Source organism: Sitodiplosis mosellana, unplaced genomic scaffold (assembly GCF_009176505.1).
Source record: "Sitodiplosis mosellana isolate CC-2019 unplaced genomic scaffold, AAFC_SMos_1.0 Smas_scaffold_6197, whole genome shotgun sequence".
NCBI lineage: Eukaryota > Metazoa > Arthropoda > Insecta > Diptera > Cecidomyiidae > Sitodiplosis > Sitodiplosis mosellana.
The window spans coordinates 2,581,448-2,605,655 of record NW_022601438.1 but is presented as its reverse complement, the minus strand read 5'-3'; the positions used below and the strand labels follow the sequence as shown (position 1 = coordinate 2,605,655).

General features: G+C 36.9%; 1 protein-coding gene across 14 annotated transcripts in view; it reads left to right on the top strand.

The window, feature by feature from the left end:
• Nucleotides 1-82: 82 nt before the first annotated feature.
• The window catches only part of LOC129577236 (kalirin), a 45,255-nt gene continuing 21,129 nt past the window's right edge, over nt 83-24,208 (top strand). For 5 of the 14 annotated variants that reach the window (XM_055463918.1, XM_055463911.1, XM_055463917.1 and 2 more), the window contains exons 1-11: nt 209-380; nt 4,926-5,900; nt 6,949-7,128; nt 7,294-8,213; nt 8,302-8,573; nt 8,828-8,962; nt 9,338-9,436; nt 9,526-9,575; nt 10,216-12,961; nt 13,214-13,813; nt 21,780-22,068. In XM_055463918.1, the coding sequence (XP_055319893.1) occupies nt 6,950-7,128; nt 7,294-8,213; nt 8,302-8,573; nt 8,828-8,962; nt 9,338-9,436; nt 9,526-9,575; nt 10,216-12,961; nt 13,214-13,813; nt 21,780-22,068 (5,290 nt within the window). In that variant the 5' untranslated portion in view covers nt 209-380; nt 4,926-5,900; nt 6,949. Of the gene's footprint in view, nt 381-885; nt 1,269-4,925; nt 5,901-6,948; nt 7,129-7,293; nt 8,214-8,301; nt 8,574-8,827; nt 8,963-9,337; nt 9,437-9,525; nt 9,576-10,215; nt 12,962-13,213; nt 13,814-21,779; nt 22,069-24,208 lie in introns of those variants that run through there. The other 9 variants (XM_055463916.1, XM_055463912.1, XM_055463922.1 and 6 more) reach the window with 8 other exon arrangements.

Below are 24,208 nucleotides of genomic sequence, written 5' to 3'. Positions count from 1 at the left end.
GGCACATACACACACGCACGCAAAGTCTTTTTTACATACACCATATAATAGTCACTCAGTGTTCACACAACCGCACACATACACACTTACATTGCATGGTGGCCTCTTTCATTAATGTTTTCGTGAGCGCGTTAGTTTGTATCGTTGTGTGCGTGAATCAATGTAAGAAAACCCAAATACGAAAGCAAAATAAGAGAGCGACTGAAGGGAACAAGAGGTAGAGAAAAAAAAAATAATGTATTACTCGTCGTCGGTTCTAATGTATAGCGTAAAAAGCCATTTATACAGCAGTACCACCAACACCATAAACATAGAAACAAGAGTCTGACAATAACAAAAATAACAAGAAGAATTAAAATAAGAAAAAAAAATTCAAAGAAGTAAGATTATTAATGAATACATATCGAGTTTTAGTTTGTTTTCATCAATCGTGTGTTCAATTCAAATGAAAAAATACAAATTGAACACAAAACCAGCGCTGCATGTGCATTTTCGTTAAATATTTGATGTGTAAATTGTGTTGAATGCGTTGTGTGACCAAATAGTGTGTATATGAACGAATCATACTAAAAGTCTTTTTCCTCCTCCACTTTGGTGTGTGAATGTGTATTTAGTGTGAATTTGCGGTATGAAATTTTCATTGAAATTGAAAATATGAGCAAAATGAAAATATGTTTCAGTCAGTAGTGTGGGTTATTGAGACATCCGCGAACAAAAATCAAAAGCGACATTTGAGACCACCGAAAGGAAAAAATCCAAAATCCTTGATATTTTTGGTCGTGTCGTTTGAGGTTGAATTTTGTATCAAAAACAAATGCATCGCGGTGACAGCGACAACGAAAACAGCGATGACGACGGTAGTGTGTAATCAACATACAAAGTAACAGTAACCCATCGCACGGAGAGAGAAGAAATACTCTGTTCAATGGAAAGTTGAAGGCAATTGGAATATGAACAACATCGATTCCATTTCTGATTTCTGGTCAAACGTAAATTGTCCCGTGTCGATTGGTTGTGATAGATTCTTTTTTTTTAGTTTTGAGACGCACACCGTGCATATATATATGTGTGTGTGTGTTAGATATAAAGACAGGATAAAAAAAGAAGAAGAGAATAAAATTTTCTGTGCGGAATATATAGTGTGTAAAATTTGTGTATGTGTATGCTTACACCGTCGACACATTAAAAAACCAGTGACGACAATAAACGGAAAAGAAGAAGCGAAAAAATATAGCATACCGAAGAAATGAAGAGAAGAGACGAGTAATGTATATGAAATCAGCATCACATATAATGCTATAGCACACCTTAAGTTACGGTTGCTGCTACCGCATAAAGTTAGATTCAAACAAACAAAAAAATAAATGAAATACAGCGAAAACATAGTACACGAAAAAAAATATATCGAATTTTTGTTTAATTGGAAGAAAAACCAATGGATAGATTCAAGTTTGTACATTCATTCTGATTGAATATGCACACATCGTATGTGTTTTTTTTTGTGCCTCAAAGAATTCTAACTAACAGATGATATTCTTGCAAATGAGAATCTGTCAATGACAAAGAAACAAATTCAGATTGGTCGAAACGAAAGTAATTGAGAACGTCAGTCATTGAATTTGGTTTTTTTTTTTCTTCATCATCTGAAGAGCCTTTCAATTTGTATGCTACCATAAGTAGTCATTTAAATATTTTCTGTCACAGACAATTTTCTGTGGATACATTGTGTATGAGTGTGTTTGACAAAGAAAAAGTACATCAAGAGTGTGTTGTAATTAATTTTGAAGCTGAGAACCATCAATTGAAATTTCAAGATATAAAATGCAGGAAGAATGACATCAAATCCCGAGAAAGAGAGTAAAAACACACCACCGAACTAATTTTGATCCTGTGTGTCCGTGATTTCTACCATTTGAGTCGAATCAGTTTCAGTGTCATTTCATCCACAAAAAAAGGAACATATATATGCGGTGGCCGTACGCCAGCATTTTCTATGATACACTCGCTCTCTCATATATATACACAACACACATACACGTTATGTCAGTGTGTGTTTGTGCCCATATTGTTCCTCCGTAGGGTAATTGAAGCAACGAGAGAAATGGCTTATCATCGTGAATGTGTATGCCTTGCGTTTATTGTATATATATCATTCAACACGTTAACCATTCAACCATCCACATTCAATTTTACTTTACGAACCCTCTATATGGGTATATGTATATATCTATATATACACACGCACGCACGAACTTCATTGTATATTTGCTCGGCAAATAAATCACCATCGTACTTACTCACGCAGAAACATTTCGAATATTGGAAAAAAAAAAACTAGAAGAATAACATAGAGAATCAAAGATGAAGCAGTAGAAATGGTGTAAAAACAATCCCCGTATCCCTGACATTCATATAGAAGAAGAAGTAGAAAAAAAACGTTCTGAAATTGATAGTATAATCAATACAACTTGTGCCATTGCTACTATCGTGTCAATATTCACGGAAAATTCTCATTTGCTCTCGTCTTTTATCTCAACCTTCCAGTCTCTCTCTCTCTCTTCATCACAATGGCTTCACAGTAGATTGATAATAATTTATGTGAGCTAGTATCAGGTCAAGAGATTGCAACAATTAAAATGCAATCCGAACGATACGTATTCAAAAGCGACGTTGTTTGCCTTCCTGTAACCGCGCATATTGCACAACTCACAACAACAACCGAAAATGTATCGATACATTTCGGTTTGAGCACACGAATGTGTATGTTGTCAATGATAGATAAACAATCGCATCTGCAACATACGGCAATATGCATCAGTTCACACCGTTACGCTGAACATAAAAGTGTTATGACAACATTGTATCAAATGCACGGCCGAACCGAGAGAAGAAAAACCGAAGAAAATCCAATATAGAGAGGAAGTGAACAGTGATGAAACTGTGAAAATTCTGTTTTTGTGAGCTCTACTACTTAGGAATAAAAAGCGAAATTTTTTTCAACTGAAAACAAACGATGATAGAATGCTTCTACAGTAAAACTGTGTATAGTGTGTTTTCTTTATTCATCATCTTCTTGAAAGAAAACAACAGAAGAAATAAAAAAAAAAAGATTCTATTCGAATTCGCTTCGTTGTTGTTTCACAACCATGGTTGCATATTTATTACACAGTACAATAGGCAAATCAGTGAAAAATGTTTCACGAGCGAATGGAACAAAATGGAGAAGAAACAGAGCTGAACACACTGAACAGCAACGCGATTCCAAGGCTATTTAAGACGTGACACACACACACACCGCATATGAAATTGGCTATAAAACTACTTACTTTATCAAAACCGATTTTCAAATCAATTGAACTTCATAAAAAAAAAATCAAAAATTCATAAATTATGATCAACCTTCAAAACTGAAACAAAACAACGCGAAAAGAAAGACGAAGAAAAGAAAAATTGTTCGCATCACCTCTGTTTGTTCCAAAAAGAAAGAAAAATTGTTTTGTGAAAATCACTGTAAACACTATTTACATACATTTCATTATAATCTTTGCGTGCACTTGCTCATCCCTCTCTCTCTCTCTCTCTCTCTCTCTCTCTCTCTCTCTCTCTCGCTGAATGAAGATCAGTGTAAGCCATTGTTTGTTTTGGTGCATTGAAAATGCTCCTTGATTTTTCCCAGAATTGCATTCGCATGTTATTAATAATTTTCTCTTTTGTTTATCGAAAGTTTAATCACGACATAAGCAATGTTTTCATTCCACCCGAATGATGAGTCGAGCTCGACATCAGTTAATTGCATTTAAATCGCATGCACATTCGTCTAATTTAATTTTAATTTTCTCAACGCGCACACACACACAAAATGTTCATAACAAATAATTAAATTTCCAACGTTTTTGGATTGAGTATGGAAAATGCGGAGCTGACATTCAAGAAATTCGATCGTCGTCATCGTCGACACCGTCGATCATTTGATAGTGTATCAAATTTGATGCACGCCACAACATAAATATGATGAGCAAAGACAAGGCAATGCAAAAGGATTTGGTTTCGTGTGATTTTGAACGTGTGCGATTGAAAGGCGTCCAAAAATAGAAAGCCAAGCCAATTTTTATTTGAAAAAAACAAAATACCGGAAGACTTGTTCGGTAAACAACGCCAATTCAGAGGCGTAAAAGTGATTATTAGTAGGTGGATTGTTCGTTATAAAAGAGTCTTCACGTCGCGGATGCGCTCGCATTCGCATTCATTCGATCGCTCTCCCAAATAGCCCCAAATGTGAAGAAAGAATTATAAAAGGTGTTTGCGGTCTATTTATTTCTTTCCGCTTGATATGCATTTACATGAACAACTGTTGAGAACTGTTATGAAATGGACTGATAATTCAGCGAGCACTCGGGCTTGTGTTATGTGTTCGCGTTGTGTTGTGTTGTTGTTGTTTTTTTTTTCGTCAAGAATTGAGTGAAAAACACCAAACAAAATCGGTTAATGAAATTCAACATTGGAAATTGTGTGCGAGTGTAAATTGTTTGCACACCGCACAATTTTGCCACCAACCATTTCCCTCAACACACACACACACACACACACACACACCAACCGAATGACTGACTGATTTTCGTTGGCCACAAGCCCTGTTCGTTTGCTTGTTTTGATAAGGTTTTTGATTAGTTCGGCTCCATAAATAACATCATCGAAATTAAATACGAGTCTGAGTTGAATGAGTGTTGTTGCATGTTCATACGGTGTGATTTTAATAAATAAATTCAATTTTATATATCTTTCGATCATCGTACAATTAGCTGAAAAGATTTTTCGTCAAATTTGTACGAATGAGTGTGTGTGTGTGTGTGTGAGTGCACTAAATGGTATCGTAAATTAAAACTCATATTCATTTGATTTACTCACTTAAAACATTTTCTTTACAGCGCAATCATTACCTAGGTTCTGTTGAACAATACATTATCGATGGCGAAAACAAACAAGTCACAAAATAAACAATACTCAATGTCATATTTCATGTAGAGCATAACAAATTTTTACTCAGTTTTTTTTCTTTCTGTTGTTGTTGATCATTTCGAAGAATGCATTCAGTGGTACAAATCCAATTCACCTACATATAATAATGATCGTCGACCGGTGATTGTAATAATTCAACAAAAACAGCAGCAGCAACAGAAAAAGTGATGTACAAAACAGACTATCGAAACGAAACATTTTGTAAACGAGTAGTGAGAGAATATTTGAAAGTGAAATGTAAATGAACCCCCACGAGTGATTGACATGATATCAACAACACAAAATGTTTTCAATCAACAGCGGTGATGATATCATTTATTATTATCAACCGTGTGGTGAGGCCAAAAACTGGCTGGGAACAACGAAAGAGAATACAATGTGAAAAATGTGCTTAAAATGTTTATATAGTTATTTGGATACAAACAATGCGACATGCATATCAAAGTGTATGCGAGGTTGATGGCTGCCACCGAATAGACTAAACACTGACGAAGCAATCAAAAAGAGAAGAAAAATAATAATAATTTTCCAACCCCAAACATTTCGATGACTAGACCAAAAAGTTGTAAATAATTTTAACAGAAAAAGAAGAGAAACAAAAACAATTCTTATGCACATAATTTGGTTCAGTTCGAAATGACACATTTTTAAATGTGTGTACGGAAATGCGTTACTCACAATAATTATAAAATTTAAAATAATAAAAATAAAATAAACAAGAAATGAAATAATAACAACCGACGAAAATAATAATGAAATAAAACAGTCAACAAACACCAGCATCAACAGAGGCAGCAGCACAAGTGTATTGTGAGAAAGATTATTCGGACCGGAAAGTAATATATATATACACATACACGAAGACAGACACAAAAGGAAATCATGTGAGTATTTATCACACCTGTTAAAGATGCAATGATCGTCTTCTTTTGCGTATACACTGTACGTTACACACTGCACATACTTTGTAGATATTCTGCTAATTACTGGCACAAATATACGCTGTGTCCCCATTACGGCATGTTTCTTTTTTTTTCATGAATGACAGTTGAGTTTTCTTTTCTTTTTTCGGCTGGTATGTATGCTATTGGTTTTTTTTCCTCGTTGTTATATCTGCGTGTGCAAGAGATAAGAGACGAAGATGCATCGAACAATTCCATTCCGCCAAAACTATTTGGAATGAACACATATGCAGGTTCATCAACACACACAGACATATGAGCGTGCGCATCGCTTACGTGCGATATTGTGCAGTGCATGCGCTAACCGTTATGCTACACTCACACCAGAAATTTCAACGTCGAATTTTCGAATTCTTCATACTTATTTCTCTCGATTATAATCGGTTGAAGATGCACCTTCGAAAGACATCCAGTTGAAAAAACCATCTCTGTTTCTTCATTGAACATTCTTCACTGAGTGTTGGATGGTATTTATGTGGTAGCGCGATAAACGATTATCGCCTGAAATACACTCTATTTGGCACACACACACACACACACATCTCTCTATCTATTTCAAACCATCATAACAATAAATCGATGTTAATAATGCACAATTTAATATCTATTACATACACTATTTGCCGTGTATTTCTGTCTTTCTTTTTATCACGATCAAAGCGACTTCCTCCAAAATAACAGCTTATGATCGGTTTAACCAGCTTATTTTCTCCTCATTTCTTGATTCGTTCGCTAAATTGGTCGGAAACGGAAGTGTTTTTATTTCGTTGCATTTTGGATTTTAATTTTTCTTCATTTTTTTGCATTGCTTCAAGATGATTTTCTCAATGGTTCTAACCGTTTTAAATCAGTATGAAAATAGAATGAGTTGTTGTTTTTAAAATGCATTAAAATCGAATAACAATAAAAGTCGTCATGGAATTGGCCAAAACTGATGATTTAATTGAGCATTTTGATTTGGGTTTTGCAGAATGGATGGCCTAAGAGCAGCTGATCTACTGCAATTATTGCAGGAGCGTTTCGTATTATTGACAGGTGGTCGCGATCAACGAGGCGCTGCAATACTCAGTTTTCCAGCCACACCGCGACGCGATCGAGCCAAACCAGATGATATTCGACGCTTACTCACCTATTTGTTCACATTACCCAGGTACGAATGAAAAACGGTGTGAAAACACACACACATTTTTCTCGCAAACATCATTTTAACGTGAATATTTTCAAGTGTCACTTCTTTTTCGTTGTTCATTTAAAATCAATTGAATTTTGTGTTCATTTGCCATTTTGTCTCTTCCAAAATTTGCCCCAAAACCAGTGAATCGGCCAAAGCACTTCGTTTCACAATTTTAATCGATATGCGCGGCAACAGCAATAACATGAGCACTGTCAAAGCGATACTGAAAATTTTACAGGAGCACTTTTGTTCCGTTGTACATAGTGTTGTGATCATAAAACCAGACAATTTCTGGCAAAAGCAACGTGCATCAATTTCTAGTCACAAATATAAATTTGAAACGAATACCATATCGCTAGAAGGTTTACATAAATTGATTGACGTCAGCCAATTGACCACGGAATTTGATGGTACACTCACATACGATCACAATCAATGGATCGAAATTCGAATGGCACTGGAAGAGTTTCTCTGGCCAATTGGTGATATGTTGGACCGCATCGAAGACTTACAAGAGGATATATCACGTAGTGACTTTGCCGAAGATGTAAATGGTGCCAAGCATGGCATCGAACATCACAACGATATGAAGAAGAAAATACTCAAATTGCCAATTGAAGAATTGGATTTGCAAGGGCAAAAACTGTTGACCAAATTGAATGCGGATTCGAATCGGCAAGAGCACCATGCATCACATTCATCGCAGAAGAATCATGCGCAAGTGCCAAGCAATCCAGATATGGCAGCGATATTTCAACAAGTGCTACAGCAATTGGACTCCGTGCATAAGGGCCAACAGCACTTGTTGACCGTGTGGAATCATAAAAAGATTAAATTGGATCAATGCTTTCAATTGCGGCTATTTGAACAAGACTGTGAGAAAATGTTTGACTGGATACTACATAACCGTGATGTGTTTCAGATGAGCTACGTTGAAATTGGCCACAATTATTCGCTGGCAAAAAATTTACAAGACGAACACCAAAAATTTGCAATGGCATCCATGAATGTTGGTGTAAACATCAATCGCATACTAGCCGTGGCCGCACGGTTAATTGAAGGTAGGATTTTTAAGTGTTTTTCTTCTGCAAATTTTAAAAACGAAATGAAAAAAGGATTATCACACATTTATTTTAAAAATCAAATTAGGCAACCACTATGCAGCTCAACATATTCGAACGGTGGCAAGTCGCCTGGATCGAACGTGGAAAGAATTTGCAGCTGGACTTGACGAACGAACATCAGTATTAGGATTAAGTGTATTATTTCATCATAAGGCCGAACAGTATTGTGATAGTGTAGCATCATGGGCAGCTGCATGTGAGGCAACTCAACCACCACCCTCCGAAATACAAAGCCTCGAAACGGCAATACGAACACATCAATCGTTATACGAGGCAATGTGTCAAGCATATACTGAGGTAAAGACCATTCATAATCGGCTTAATTATGCCATATTCACGCGCAATCATAGCTCGATTTTGAACAAAATATCGAAATTTGGAAATCGTTTCAAATTTGAAAGAAAAAATCGATCGCAATATTCAATCAAAGGCGTTTCTTTCGTCTACAATATTTTTCTCTCCATTTTTTAGTTTTTTCATTCACTTTTTTTTTTTAATTTCGTTCCTAATTTTGTTTTTAATTTTGCATTTGTACGGTTATCCGTTTCTAGGTGTATAATGCCTATCAAACGTTGCTAAAAGGCTTAGCATCGATGTTGCAAGTATTTCATGGATTTTCAAAGAATATCTCAATTGAACCAAAAGAATCATCGCACCTGGAAACTGAAAATGATGATGAATCAAATGTACAACTTGAAGATAAATTTTCTTGTTTTACTTTTTTTCTCTGCTAGCTTAAAATTTTGTTCTATTCAAAATTTATGTGGGTTTTTCGTCCTGGTTTTTTTTTTCTTTCTACTCATTGCTTTTTTTGTACATATGTTTCACCTTTTCAAATGCTCCTTTGACTGTTCCCTATTAGTTTTTGTTTTGTTTGGTAATTCCATTTGGGTTTTGGTCTATTCAAAAAGAAAAACGAAATTTCATTTCGAAAACAACAACAAACATGAATAATTCCGTCTCCATGAAAATGCACTTCTAAACTGTCTAATAAGTCACTTTGCTTCGAACTATTTTCTTGCTAAGATTTTAACGGATTCAAATTAAATTGCATTTTATAGGTTCACTCGACGAGTAAGAAACTTCTTTATCAGTTGGATCATTTGGTGCGAGTGTGCAATCAACCTCCGCCACCAGGCGTCCCAGATCATCGCAAACATGTAATTTATTTTTCAATTTATTCCGATCGAATTGCGTGTTTTTTTTTTTACCAACAATATTCTTTTCTCCTTCATTATTCAATAATCAGGATAACGGTGTGAATCGAGTGGAGCGTGCCAATCCGGCAGCTGATTACAGGTAACATTTATATAATGCTTTCTACCGTTAAATTAAGTAATCCTTTTGCCCACTTCAGTGGTGCATTTGACCATTAATTCACATACAATCCCGTCCGAATCGGATAAAATTCGGGTATCATCCAACTGTACGCTACACTCGAATCACATCCATTTGTGACGGTAATAACATTAAAATGTGTATGCAAATACACGATGTAATACGGGTTAAGCCCGTAGGTAAGTTGTTGTATGTAAGATTTTCTCAGTCAGTTGGTCAATTTCGATATCCACACCAATATTTACCAAAGTCATAAATGGACCTAGTTCAAGTGAAGCGTACAGTTGGATGATACTCGAGGTGGGTCCATTTATGACGTTGAAATTCGTAGTAACTGTAGTCAAATTAACTCCCAAATTTTACTTTAAATGTTCACCCTAATATAACCTTGTTTCACACGTGATTTGTTATTTTGTTACAATTGATTCATAATCGTTTTTATATCTTTCTAATTGATTTGTTTTTACCGTTTTTTTCTATTTCCATCATCGTGACGTTAAAAATGACTGAAACTATACACAAATGCGGGCCTTAATTCGACCGTTTACATACGCTTGGTAATGGATGTATTTGCGTTAACAAATGTTTCTTGGGCTTATAGTGAAGGTGCTTCACATGTCTTGGCCGTTATTCACGAAATCCTTGGTCATCATCGATCGCTCGAAAATAAGTGGCATGCCGAAAAGGTTCGACTGCACCAAACGTTAGCGCTACGCTTATTCCAAGAAGATGTGAAACAAGTGTTAGACTGGCTGGCCAACCATGGCGAAGTGTTTTTGAGCAAAAATACGGGCATTGGCAAGAATTTGCAAAAAGCACGAGTATATCAAAAGAGCCACGAGCACTTTGAGAATGTTGCGCAAAATACGTACAGCAATGCGGATAAACTATTATCGGCGGCAGAAGATTTGGCTCGGTCGGGTGAAGTCGATGCCAATGAAATATTTTCCGTAGCGCGTGAATTGGAATTGCATGTCGCCTCGTTTGCCAATCGAGTTGAACAACGTCGCCGTCGTTTGGATATGGCAGTGTTGTTCTATACGCACGAGAAGGAGGTATCGAATTGGGTTGCACAATTGCGACAAGAAATCAGTTCTGACGATACATTGCTGTCGCAGGAGAATTTAGAGGGGACCGAACGATTGTTGCAACAGTGCCAGGATCAACAAGATAGCACATTGAACGGATGCCTACAGACGATTGCACAGGGTGAAGCGCTGCTGCAAGAGATTCGTTCCATGAGCGACATGGACTCAACGGGATCAATTCAAGCCCTTGAAATTGCCATTGAAAATTTATCAAAGCAAAAAATTGAATTGGACGAACTGTGGACAGCACGAAAATATCGACTTGACTACTATTTGCGATTGCGATACTTTGAACGTGATGCCCTAGAAGTGTCATCACAGTTGGAAATGTGGGCAGAAGAGTTGCGTCACACGGAACTATCACGTGACTATGCAAAAGCTGAACAGTTTCTGCGGCTTCACAACGAATCCGTTACACAGATGCAAAATACAACGTATGAAGTAGTGCAACAAGGTCAAGATTTGGTTGCATTATTTGAGGGCGCCGGTTTCATTGCAATGGCAGATAGTACACACAATGCACAGACACGCATCCAACATTTGCTGGAATTTCTCAATGACCGTGAACTCGATCTCGAGGAATTGGCCGAAGTGAAGAAAGTGAAGCTGGAGCAAGCGGTTCAATTGTGTCAATTCCAAAATGATGCAAACCAAGTGATATCTTGGATACGAAATGGTGAAGCAATGCTCATAGCCAGTTTCAGTACGCCGAATTCATTGCAAGAGGCCGAACAATTGCGTAAAGAACACGAACAATTTCAAGTGGCCGTGGAAAAGACGCATACGTCAGCCGTTCAGGTAAAATATCGTGCCGATGCTTTAATCAGTGCCAACCATTATGATCCGCAAAGTATTCGTGACATCGCCGAAGAGGTGACAAAGAAATGGCAACAGTTAGTTACATGTGCTGAAGAGCGACACAAACTGGTCACCGCTTCAATGAATTTTTATAAAACAGCCGAACAGGTGTGCAGTGTGCTAGATAGTTTGGACCGAGAGTATCGGCGTGACGAGGACTGGTGCGGTGGTGGCGGTTCACCAGACAAACCACAAACCATTGTACAATTGATTACAAAGCATCAAGAGCAGAAAGAAGCATTTTTGAAGGCTTGTACATTGGCACGTCGAACAGCCGAAACATTCCTAAAATATACGACACGTTCGCTGCAATACTACGAATACCATCAGCATGGAAGCTGTGAGGCTCGTGTTAAATCGATACTCGACAAGCTTTTGGCACAGGAAAATCAAGTGCTTGAATATTGGACCACGCGCAAAAAGCGTTTGGATCAATGCCAACAGTTTGTGCTGTTTGAACGTTCGGCCAAACAGGCGATCGAATGGATTCACAATACGGGCGAAGCGTATCTATCATCTCGCACGAATGCAATTGGCAAAAGCCGTGACGAAACGGAGAGTTTGCTGCGTGAACACAATGAATTCAAGGGCACGGCAAAGGAGACACGTGAACGCGTCAAATTGCTGATCCAATTGGCCGATAGTTTGGTTGAGAAAGGTCATGCACATGCCAGTGCAATAAAACAATGGGTTGCGGCCGTTGACAATCGATACAAAGATTTCAGCAATCGCATGGATACATACCGTGAGCAATTGGAAAAATCATTGGGTTTACCAGTTGCTCAAGACGAAACAACGTCCACGTCATCACTATCGTCGGCTGGTACGGCTGGCGATCGACATTCAGACCCATCGCTTGAGGCAAAACTCAATGCAACGGCCGCTTCGAAGGAGCTCAACGAAGAAAAACGTAAATCGGCCCGTCGCAAGGAGTTTATTATGGCTGAACTGTTGCAAACCGAACGTACTTATGTGAAAGACTTGGAAACATGCATTCGATGCTTTTTGCATGAAATGCGAAACGGGCAAAATGTACCGGCTGCCTTGGTGGGTAAAGAGGACACTCTGTTCGCAAACATTGAGGCGATTCATGAATTCCATGAGAAAATCTTTTTGCGCGAATTGGAAAAATATGAAACGATGCCCGAAGATGTGGGCCATTGTTTCGTTACATGGGCAACGAAATTCGATATGTACGTGAAGTATTGCAAAAATAAGCCACAATCGAACAATTTAATGGTTCAACACAGTGGCACTTATTTCGAAGATCAGCAGCGCAAACATAAAGTGGAACATCCCTTGGCCGCATATTTGATAAAACCAGTGCAACGAATTACTAAGTATCAGCTTCTATTAAAGGACCTGCAGTCATGCTGTGATGAGGGCCAGGGTGAAATTCGAGTAAGTGCAATCAAATGGTTTCCTCTTTTTCGCGAATTACGTTTTGCCATTTTAAAAATTTCAATCAAAAAGATCAAACGATTTAAAAATGAAAGTGTCTTCGTTAAGACTATGCGGTTTTGCTTTCAAAAAGGAAATTAACGTTTTTTTAAACCAAAAACCGAGTCGATAATTATCAGAATTCATTTTCATGTCATGACATAAACTAAATGATTCATTTTTCTGTTTTGTTTCTGTTTTTCCGTTCAACAGGACGGTTTGGAGGTGATGTTGAATGTGCCGAAAAAGGCAAACGATGCAATGCATTTGTCACACCTTGAACAATGTGATATTCCCATCGATAATTTGGGTGAAGTAGTGTTGCAAGACTCATTTTTGGTAATGGAAAACAAGCAGCTTATTCGCAAGGGACGTGAACGTCGCGTGTTTCTATTTGAATTGTATTTACTATTTGCTAAAGAGGTCAAAGACTCAAACGGAACCAATAAATATCATTTCAAGCATAAAGTGATGACATCAGAGCTCGGTGTCACCGAGCACATTGAAGGTGACGAGTGCAAGTTTGCCGTTTGGACGGGACGGGCGCCGATGATGTCAGACTATCGCATTGTTTTGAAAGCCAATAATTTAGAAACGAAACAAATTTGGGTGAAAAAGCTACGTGAAGTCATTCAAGAGACATACTTCTCGGGCGCATCGTTAACATTACCAAAATCGCCAGCGAAAACCAATAAAGTGACCGCATCGTCACAACGATCATCAAAAGATATGGAAGATACGCTGTGTGAAAATGATCATGATGGAAGTTCATTGGCTAGCTTTGGATCGGGCAATACAACTGACAGTGATAAGGTAAGTTTCCGTTTGCATTGTTTGTTTGTCATAAGTGAAATAAGATAACTGTGGCTCTTCAACTGAATTCACTTCAATCTAAACGCATTATATTCATTAGGCAAATTAGTTCCGGCTCTGTTACTAATTCCCTATTGAAATGAGCTTTTAAGCTTGAAAATAGCAGAAAATAAATGGTTTTTTTTTTGTTAAAAGCTTCAAAAGAAACTTTTGGAAAACGGCAAAATTTATTGGGCGCGTGCTCGTAAAAAGAAAGTCATACGAAAGTGAAGCAAAAAAAAAATCAATTGGTAGTCCAACATCTTTCTCCCTTTCTCAGTGTCGGGCAGTTTTGCATCCGTTGCCCAACCAAATATGTTTATTCGATAATCAATTACGATGTGTTTGTGTTGGAGAAGTCTCTAACATTTTCCACTAGATAACCGAATCCTTGCACAAACACACATTCGCTGACAAATGACTAAACACAAAATGTGTATGGTGTATAAATGTCAGGGAAAGAAAAATGTGACGCAAGCGCAATATTCTTCAATTTCATTCCGAATAAATTCACTTTCTCTCCCTCTCTCTCCCAAAATAAGAACGGCTAAGCTTTCACCCATTCTAACATACAGAAAAGAGTCGCGGTTTTGTTTCTCCCTCCACTCTCTTGCATTGAGTTTAACTTTCCACATACAATGTAATGTTTTACAAAAAAAAAAACGCAATGGCTTACAAGAGGCCGTACAACAATTCATTCAATAATTAGGATTTCCGTTATGTGTGTGCGTTTTTTGCATGCCCCGTTACTCTGTCAAAATGTTCAAACTGTAAAATACTATGTAAAACAATATCATTTACGTTTGATTTGATCGCGTGACCTTTTTCCCTGGACTAATCCAAAAAAAATCTTTCTCGCTTTGCTCTTTCTCCTTGCTTCGGTATCGTTGAGCGAATCATTTCGCAAATGCGCTTTTTTCGTTCCGTTCACAACACGCTCGGTACTAGTAATAAATTGCAGGTTAGCAGTAATTGCGTTCAAAATGTATAATTGAATACAAAGTCTTCGCTCGTTTTCCCTTTGAAGTGTAAACTTGAAGCTTGAGCATAATGACACTTTGCATGTTCTTATCACTGCAATGTACATTTTCACCATTTGTATGGTGTGTGTTTGTGTGTGTGTATGTATGTGAGCCGCATTGAAAATCGTTAAGCACACTATAAATGGCATATATAGACAAGCTTGTCAAAACGATTGAGCTTTTTTTGCTCCTTATCTTGCTTGTGTGTTTGTTTCGTTGTTCCGTCCTAAAAAGACGGAGGTTTTGGTTTTCTGTCAACGATGCTGTCTGTGTGTTATCGTATCGATGTATTTATCAGATCATAGCCAATGTAGCAGCAACAACACAAACAACAGCCACAACAGCATCTATACTTCACTCTATTCCATTTTGCGTTGTTCAGCTATGCTCTCTCCTCTATTGTGGTCTGTTCTGTTCAGTTCAGCTCTGATCTGATCGCCCGTTTCTCTCCCTCTCCCACTCTCTCTCACTCTTACTCTCTTTCTCCCTCTTTCTCTGTGACAATGTGTGAGTGAGTGCGCATATGACCTGTGTTCGAAATTATGTACGTATACCATTTTTCCCAAAGACTTTGGGTGTTGTGCCCATAAAATCGTACACGCAACGCGCGCGACGATACTCATATCTCGAATATGTGTTATATAACGCGAATGTGTATTTACACGAAAAGGACTACACCGCACACACAGCACACCGAAGAAGAAGTTGATGCACAAAGGGAAGAAAATACGTATTTGATCTCCCTTGGAACAGTCAGTCACTATTCAGAATCCGTGTGCGAAAAACCGTATTTTCTATCCTGAGCGAAAAAAACACACAAACAGAGTTTGATTTCGAATTGGATTTTTTTTTTTTGGGACCCAGAGAATACACACACCATCTTTTTTCGTTTGATTTTAATTCTTTTGTTCTCGGTTGCTGTTTTTTTTGGTTGTTCGAATTTTTCGTGTGATTGTTTTGCATTCCACACAAACATTTCGAAGGGTGATGGTCGAACGGGATGCAGACACACAAAATGTACACACGATATTCGTCGTCGTCGTCGACGTTGTGGTGCTGCACAACCCAAATCCGATTCTGGGCCCTCAGCAGCATAGTACAGTGAATTGTTTGTATCATCGTCAAGGCAGAGAAATTCGGCGTTGAATAATGTTCCATTCCGGGCCAAGAAAAACTTTATCACATGCCAAAACAAACACACATAATATTTCAATAAGTGTGTCTCTATCGCTGTCCGGCCCAGCGCTTACGCGCAAAGGAATCCGTACAAATGATATTTAAGTGAATTTCGGTTTTTGTTCTCGAGTGTATTCATGGTTTAAAAAAAATCGGAGCAAGGCAACCGAAATAATTGTTGAAATTGAAATTTTGTGATAATGTAATCAATAACTGGAATGGGCTAAGTCCGAATGGAATTTAATAATTGTTTTTATTTAAGTGTGAAATTAAATTACATCAGTGCTAAAAAAGAAACCCCCAAAAAGAGAAAAGAAAAATTAAGTACGTCATGGGAATTTGTTGAAAAGAAAAAAAAGAAAGAGAACCGCGTCAGACTGGTCAGCAATTTAAAACATTGATAATATCGTAAATTTTTAGGTATCAGTAGCAATTCAGGAGGCATTCGTAACATATCTCTCGCTTTTAACTGGAATACCAAACTTAACTCTCACCCTCTCCTCTATTCTCTCCCTATCTCCCTGCTTGCTTTTCTTCTATTTGCCGAAGCCAATATTTTATGACATTCATTAATTGAGTCGCAGTGCTAATAGTTTCAATCAGATGAACATCTTGTTTACGCATTTCTGAGAATCGTTGTTATTCATTGCGAAACTGCTTTTTTTTTGCTAACTGAAACATTTGGACCGGTGACAATAACAAAACTATTGGGCGACCACTCATCGATTGGCAGACGGTTCGAAGAAGAAGAAAAGAACCTATGGTAAAGTGCTTGCAATGAATACACACGCATTTGCTTACTTGAAATCGATTGCGGTATTATACTTCTCCCGCTCTCTCTGTCTCTCTCACGTTCTCACTGTGTCCTTATCGAATAAATCGTATGCTGAATCCTTTTTGGATATACAAAATAATTGCTATCTATGGTTTAAGCAGTTTCACTTGTTTGGATAACAACAATCGACGCCCATGCCTCATATGTCTGCAATGTTCAAAATTTCTCAGAAAATAGCTATTATTAACAACATCATTTGAGTGACACACACAGCTCGTACAACATCGAAATTTTAAGCTACGCATTCTTTAGACGAATTCTTTCAATTAACACCCGTCTTCATAACGATACGTTTAATGCTTTACTGGGTGAGAGAATACAAGACCGCAGACTGTCGCTTCGCTCCGCTCTGCGTTCTTGAAGCTTGTAAATTCCAGATGTGTTATTAATTTGATGTTTCACATCAAATTATTATCGTAAGCACTACATGGAATGTAGATTAAATCATAGTATACTTTTTTTTTCAACGGACGTAATATTTCCTGAAGACGACAAAGTTGACTGGGTGATGTTGGAAATGTCTGTTTCACAAGTTTTTGTTATAAATCATTTTAATATTATGGAAATAATTAAATAAATTCAAATGATGATATTGTATTCTTCAATTATTGTTTTAATGTACGTTCAATGTGAATGGTCATCGTACATTATTTCACATTGGCAACGAAAACAATGTAAATTTTTTTTTTTTAGTTATCTCAAAATTGAATTACATGAACATGATATCATTTCATTTTTGCAATTAGGCGTGATTGCTTCATTTGAAATAAAAAATACGGATATTAAAATGAATTAGTTTATCACAGTTTATCACTGCAGTAGCCTACATTCCATGTAGTGCTAAAAAGATTAAAATAACGATTACAAATCTCAAAAGATGATTTGTTGAAGTCATTTAAGAGCTTTAGTTAGCTCGTTCAAAACTTTTCACCAAGTTTTGATTAGTTAAATCATCAATTAAGAGAAAATTTCAGGCAATCTACGGGCAAAGTGATGAAGTTGCATAATTGAATGATGAAAAGTGGTGCAACGGGTTTTCGAGTGTGTATGTGCATGTGTACGTGGACGTCGACGTGTATGTATGTGTGTGCATGCCATATTTCAACACATCGATTTAAATCCTATCCATCACATGAATAACCAGGCATCATTGTTCTATTGAATTCATCTTCGAATCCGAATAGGTATTAATCGGATAATCTAAATAAGAATGCTTGAAGAAAAGACTGAGTCAAGATCCTTTGCGTAAATAAAATAAAAAGAGAAAAGTCGTCTTTCACTTGCATATCGCACCCCCTTCGTTCGTTTACTATAAATTAGATCAGATGGGCAGCAAGTGTAAGAGAAGCGCGACAGAGACGGATGACGGAGGGATTGAAAGAGGAAATAAAGGAAAAAAGCTCTTTATCAATACAATATTTGTTCTTGATTTTTTTTTTCTTGGGCTTTTTGCGCCGTTTGGCCATTATTATGAGCTGGGGCTGAACACGCTCGATAAAAATGGCAGTCTTCATGTCCAGTTTATTAGGTTTATTAGTATTATTCCGGTTCACTGAATTCGATATAAAGTGCTAGTTGGTCTATAATCATATAAGCACGTATATTTTGATTTTGCAGTATGCTGTATATATATATATCGGGAGCGGCAAGCGTACTGCTGCATCACACAGCTGCCCGGCTAGTGCCACACTTGTGCTCTTCGGTGTTTTTTTTTCTCCTATTCTCTCTCTTTCTCTCTATTATATTCATAGTCATTGAATTGAATATTGGCGATGATGGAGAGAAGACAAAAATGCCTCATCGCATATGAGCGATGTAGTGTTCAATGTGGGAAACGAACGTCAAATGGCCAACCAAGCAATATATATTCACATATTTGGTTTTTAGCACTACCTGGAATGTAGGCTACTGTAGTTGTTATTTTTTTTTCCCGGGAAAATTTTAAGAGTTTTTAGAACATTTTTTTTATTCATATTTGTTATTTCAAAAGAAGTAATCACGCCTAATTTCAAAAATGAAATAATATCATGTTCATGTAATTCAATTTTGAGATAACTCAAAAAAAAAAATTTTTACATTTTTTTCGTTGCCAATGTGAAATACAAGTAAGTACATTAAAACAATAATTGAAGAATACAATATCATCATGTTGATTATTTTTGACAATATTAAAATGATTTGCATACGATTAAAACTACATTCCATGTAGTGCTTACGATGATAATTTGATGTGAAACATCAAATTAATTAAACCCCTTAAATTTACAAGCTTCAGGAATGCAGAGCGGAGCGGAGCGAAGCGACGATCTGCGGTCTTGTTTTTTCTCTCTTCATAGAAGTAAATTAGTTGAAAGAAAAAGTGTGATGAAAACAGGCAGCTACAAAATTTTAGGTATCTGTGGAAAGTAAAACAGGAACATAGACAAAAAGAAGAAAATTATGGGCATAAATCATGGTTGTTTGGGGGAAAAAAATCATATATGCATATATACATATTCATTTGCATCGCTTCAGCAGCGCATTGATACGCACAAACAGACAAAACCAGATTACATAATTACAAAAACATTGTGTAAAAATAAAATCCGGACCAATTCTAGCAGTAGCAACAACAACAATAACAAGGAAAAGAGAAACTATTGTATCGAAGTTTTGCGGTGCATTGAAATTATGATTGAAAATAGAAAGCTTCGAAAGCGTATACACCTTTTTTTCCTCATTCTATACGTGAGTGAGAGTGTGAGTGTAAGCGCGTGTGTGTACTTTGGGCAAAGAGAGAAAAAAATTGCTTTTTATTGAACTCGAATCGACTTATAGCGACTGTTCTTTATTCAAAATGGGGACTTATTTTTAGTATTATAATAACCTATTTGGAAAATAATTGGAATTTATCCGTGTGTTGTTCAGTCAGTCATTGAGTTTGTTGTGTGTGGTTTTTTCTGCGTTGTTTCCACTGATTACATCATCGAGTTATTTTGCGTGATCGATATTCACACACAATGGCCCAGTTCAAAACCCCAGCGCAAAATCGAATAATTGAGAAGACTCTTTCAGCTCTCGTCGCTTTCCCTCTCTCTATTTATCCAAATTATATAGATATTAATGGAATTCCAAGTAACGCGAGCCTCGTTTCGAAAACTGAATGCATCTTTCATTGCTCTGATACATTGAAAATTGTGTCAAAACCTTCGAATTATTATATTTAAAAACGAACATTTACGATAACTGTTTTTTTTTCTGTTCGGAATTTCTCTCAGCACAGGAAATATCTCCTTGATATACACATACAGACCGAAATCAAATAGAGGGAAAATGTGTCTGTTTAGTGAGTGAACGATATGAATACGTCCATTAAATTTATAAACACTTAATCCAAAATGGACTTTCGATGTCCGTATGGCAACATGGTTCAAGTCACGCATCATATTTATCATCTATTCTTCAATCAATTTTATTCCGCTTAAATAAAAGTACAAAGAATCATCAAAAATAGATTCAAATACTGTTTATGACCAAAGCCACAAGAGAACATACATACACACACCACATATAAAAACACGATAGTACAAACAACAATGGAATCGTTTCTAAAATTAAACATAATCTGCACCGATTCTCCATATCATTAACTATACAATATAATTTGAGACGTTTCAAATATCGAATAATTTTCCGGAGGCCCAACGGAAGCTGTTTCTTATCTATCGAGCAAGGAAAAGTGAAAGAGGGATGCTAATGAATTAATGTATATTCGGATGAGATGAGCGAACCAAACGAAAACAGTTTGGTTGTCGAAAAATCATCGACAAAGCAAAATCAATATCACAATCCACGGTGTTCGGTATTTTTCAAAAACGGAGAAAGTCCATACACAAAATAAATAGTTAATAATGGAGTGAGAATGAAAGTCAATGCGCTTCCAATACAACAAGCGCACAGCTTTAACACGTTCATAAAATAAAGACACCCTGTACACAGAGATAATATAGAGAGGATAAAAACTATTTGAACGGAAAATATCGTTGTCCGCTGTCGACGTCATTGTAACGAACAATCATAAAACAATACAAAACCAGAAAAAAACAATATTCGACGAGTATATCAATACACGTATCAAATAGTTTGTGATAGCGACCGAAGTGTAATATATCGATGTCAAATGAGAATTGGTCGTGTATCGGAGCGCTTCGAAAGATAATCCCACTAAAAATGGGTACCAACAAGTTTTGAGCACAAGTTTTGTTGGCATCGTTATTGTTTTTGGTTTCGATAGAAAAACGAATTGGAAGTACGCGCGTGCAGCGGCAACGACGACGACAAACGGTGGCCAAAGTGAATTGTAATTATAACAATTTTAATTAAAATAACAATGAGTAATAGCAATACGCCACAGCCACAGGGCTTGTTGCCCACCAAATCGCAGAAAAGTCGACGAAAAATTTCATTGCCTTGGTTTCGCCAGAATAGTGTGTCGAATCCACGCGCAGCTCTATCTCGTCAGCACACCATTGATTCGCCTGGCTCATTTCGATTCTTTCGTCAACCGTCCACCAACTATCAAAACCAGGTCATTTTACCCTATCTTTTATTTTCCTGTATATTTGATAAAACTTCGATTTTGTTTTTTTGTTTTGTGTTTGGTTTCGCTCTCTTTCGCATCGGTCATATACGGCGTAAAAATTAAACTCAAAACAACAAAAACGGCTACAAGAATTTAGAGATTAGATAATGAAAATCTTAAATTTCACACCAACTGATAAAATAAATCGAAATATCGAAGAGCCACAGTTTGTTTGTAGAATTTCGAATTATTTGTTTTTTTCTATCTCTCTCTTCTTACTAGACTTTTGACTAACAAAATTCCCAATTGTTGTTTTCACAATTCACTATATAGGCTGGAGGCAATGTAGAAATGACATGGGTTCTAACGGACTATACCGCAACACCGGGCACCAATGAAGTGTCTGTGACAAAAGGACAACAAGTTGAAATTATTGAAACGGTATGCAATGGATCCCCCGACTTTTGCTTGGTCCGTTTGAATATACACAGCGGAAGTGCAGCCGATGGCAGTGGCACAATCGAAGGAATCGTTCCAATTGCTGTGCTTAAACTTGCACCATTCATTAAAAGTGGTCATCGGAAAGTAGGAGATGACAACAAAGAATCAAATGATAACAATGGTAAGTTCAATTTTTTATAGTTCTGTTTATGTCGATTCCTGACAGAGGAAACAAAAACCAAATCGAATTCCGAAACAATTTCGGAGAATCATTCGTTTGCATTCATGTTTTAGTTCAATGGAATGGTTCAATTCAAAGGAATGTGACGTTGAAATGCGAGAAAAACTCACACAATATCATACATGTTTGATCATACCGATTCGTTTGTTTGTTTTATTTTGCACATTTGTCACTCATATATATGACCGACCGAGAAGTAGCTGTATCAAAATGAAAAAAGACTATACTATAAATAACAATTCAAAAGAGAGAAAAACAAAATGAAATACGGCTTTGTGGTGTGAACTGCCGAGAGGCGCCTTTTCAATGAAAAGAAATGTGTGAGTGACAGCAAGACAATTGTCAACATCACAGAGAAGGGAAGAGAGTGAGGTTTTCAAAGCCAATTTCCTTTTCCGACCACTTTTAATTGCATTTCAATGGCCACAATTGTATATATATATATATAAATATGCTACACACGGGCTCCTCTCACTCGCTCGCGCACACTTCATCTTATTTACATGCAATGAGACATCTGTCCGGATGAATGATAGAAATTCGAAAGTGCCTACATTTATGAAACAGCAATGAATTTAATTTATGATCGTCCAAAGAGAAGAAGGCGCTAGAATGCAGTCAGCTGCAAAACAAGCGAAGAAGAAGGAGAAACAACGGCATACCAACAAACAATTGAAGAGATAAGAGAATTTGGCGTCGCGCTTACTTATGCAATATACAATTTTCACGCTAAGTAGCTCGAGCTAAGAAATGTCGCTTCGAATATTTTTCTTTCTCTCTTTCCCCTTCATCTCGTTTACAGTGTGTTCTGTTTATCGTATTTGATGTGGTGGTGGTAGTAGGCAAAGCTACTTGAATATAAAAGGATTTTTATGACTTATCTTGTAGTAAGAACACATTCGCACGAATGACAAACAAACGAATATGAGCATTTTGGTCTCTTCGGAATGTGTGTGTGTGTGTGTGTGTGAATAAAACACATATTACTGTTTAATTTAGACGCATATACTTGTCCCCCATAACGCGATCGCCACAAAAAAAATTTTTTATATTCATATTGACGCAGATTGTTTTTGTTCGTTATGAGAGAGAGAGAGAGAGAGAGAGAGAGAGAGAGAGAGAGAGAGAGAGAGAGAGAGAGAGAGAGAGAGAGAGAGAGAGAAAAGTTGGTCTCGTGAAAATGAATCTGTTGTTCATTTGCAAAGAGTTGTCGAGAGAGTGAAAAAAAACGATGTGAAAATCTCAAATGCTGGAGATATAAAATGTTGACACGAAAATAGTTTGTCGTCACCGAAAAATGAAATGCCACAAAGTACGTTTTATTTTACCCTACCCTGAAAGCCCTATTTTTGACAGTTTTTTTTACTGTTCACGTTGTTAACTGTATGTTTAAATACACATATTTTTCATGTGAAAAAGAGATACGAACGAGATCGCAGTACGAATAGTAGCAGTATAGAGGAGAAGTGAAAATAAGCGTCGTGCTCTCTTTATCTCTCTCTTAGAGAACAAAAAACAGAGTCCGAAGAGTGGGCGAATGAAAAGCAATGATACGAATTGGAACATACGAATCGTGAGCAAAACAAAGCGAGCAAGCAAGCACACAGATTCTTTTTTTTCTCGTTGTTATGTGTTGTTGTTGGATATAATATTCGTTTTGGTTCGTGTGTGCTTTGGCGTTCTTATGTTTGTATCTATATCTCAATCGTTGGTCTGCTCGAGTGTAATTTGATAGTCGCCTGTTTATTTTCGATTGTTAGTACGCGCGCACAGAGCAGAAAAGAAGATTTTTTTTCTTCGATTCTATAGTAATATCACACACAGTCTCTTTTTTCTCTCCTTGTAAGACAACTCGTGAAAAATCACACCGAACAAAACACATATTCAAGCTCTGACAGCATCAACTTACATTATTTTTTTTCCATTGAGTAACACGTCTAAGTTGCAATTGGGCTATTTTTTCACGATTTCGTTCAAAGGGAAAACAAAGTGTGTGTTGTGAAAATGACATCAACTTAAATTGAATTTTGATCGAATGTGTCTCTTTCGTTTTGTGATTGGACTTCATGCACTTGTACAA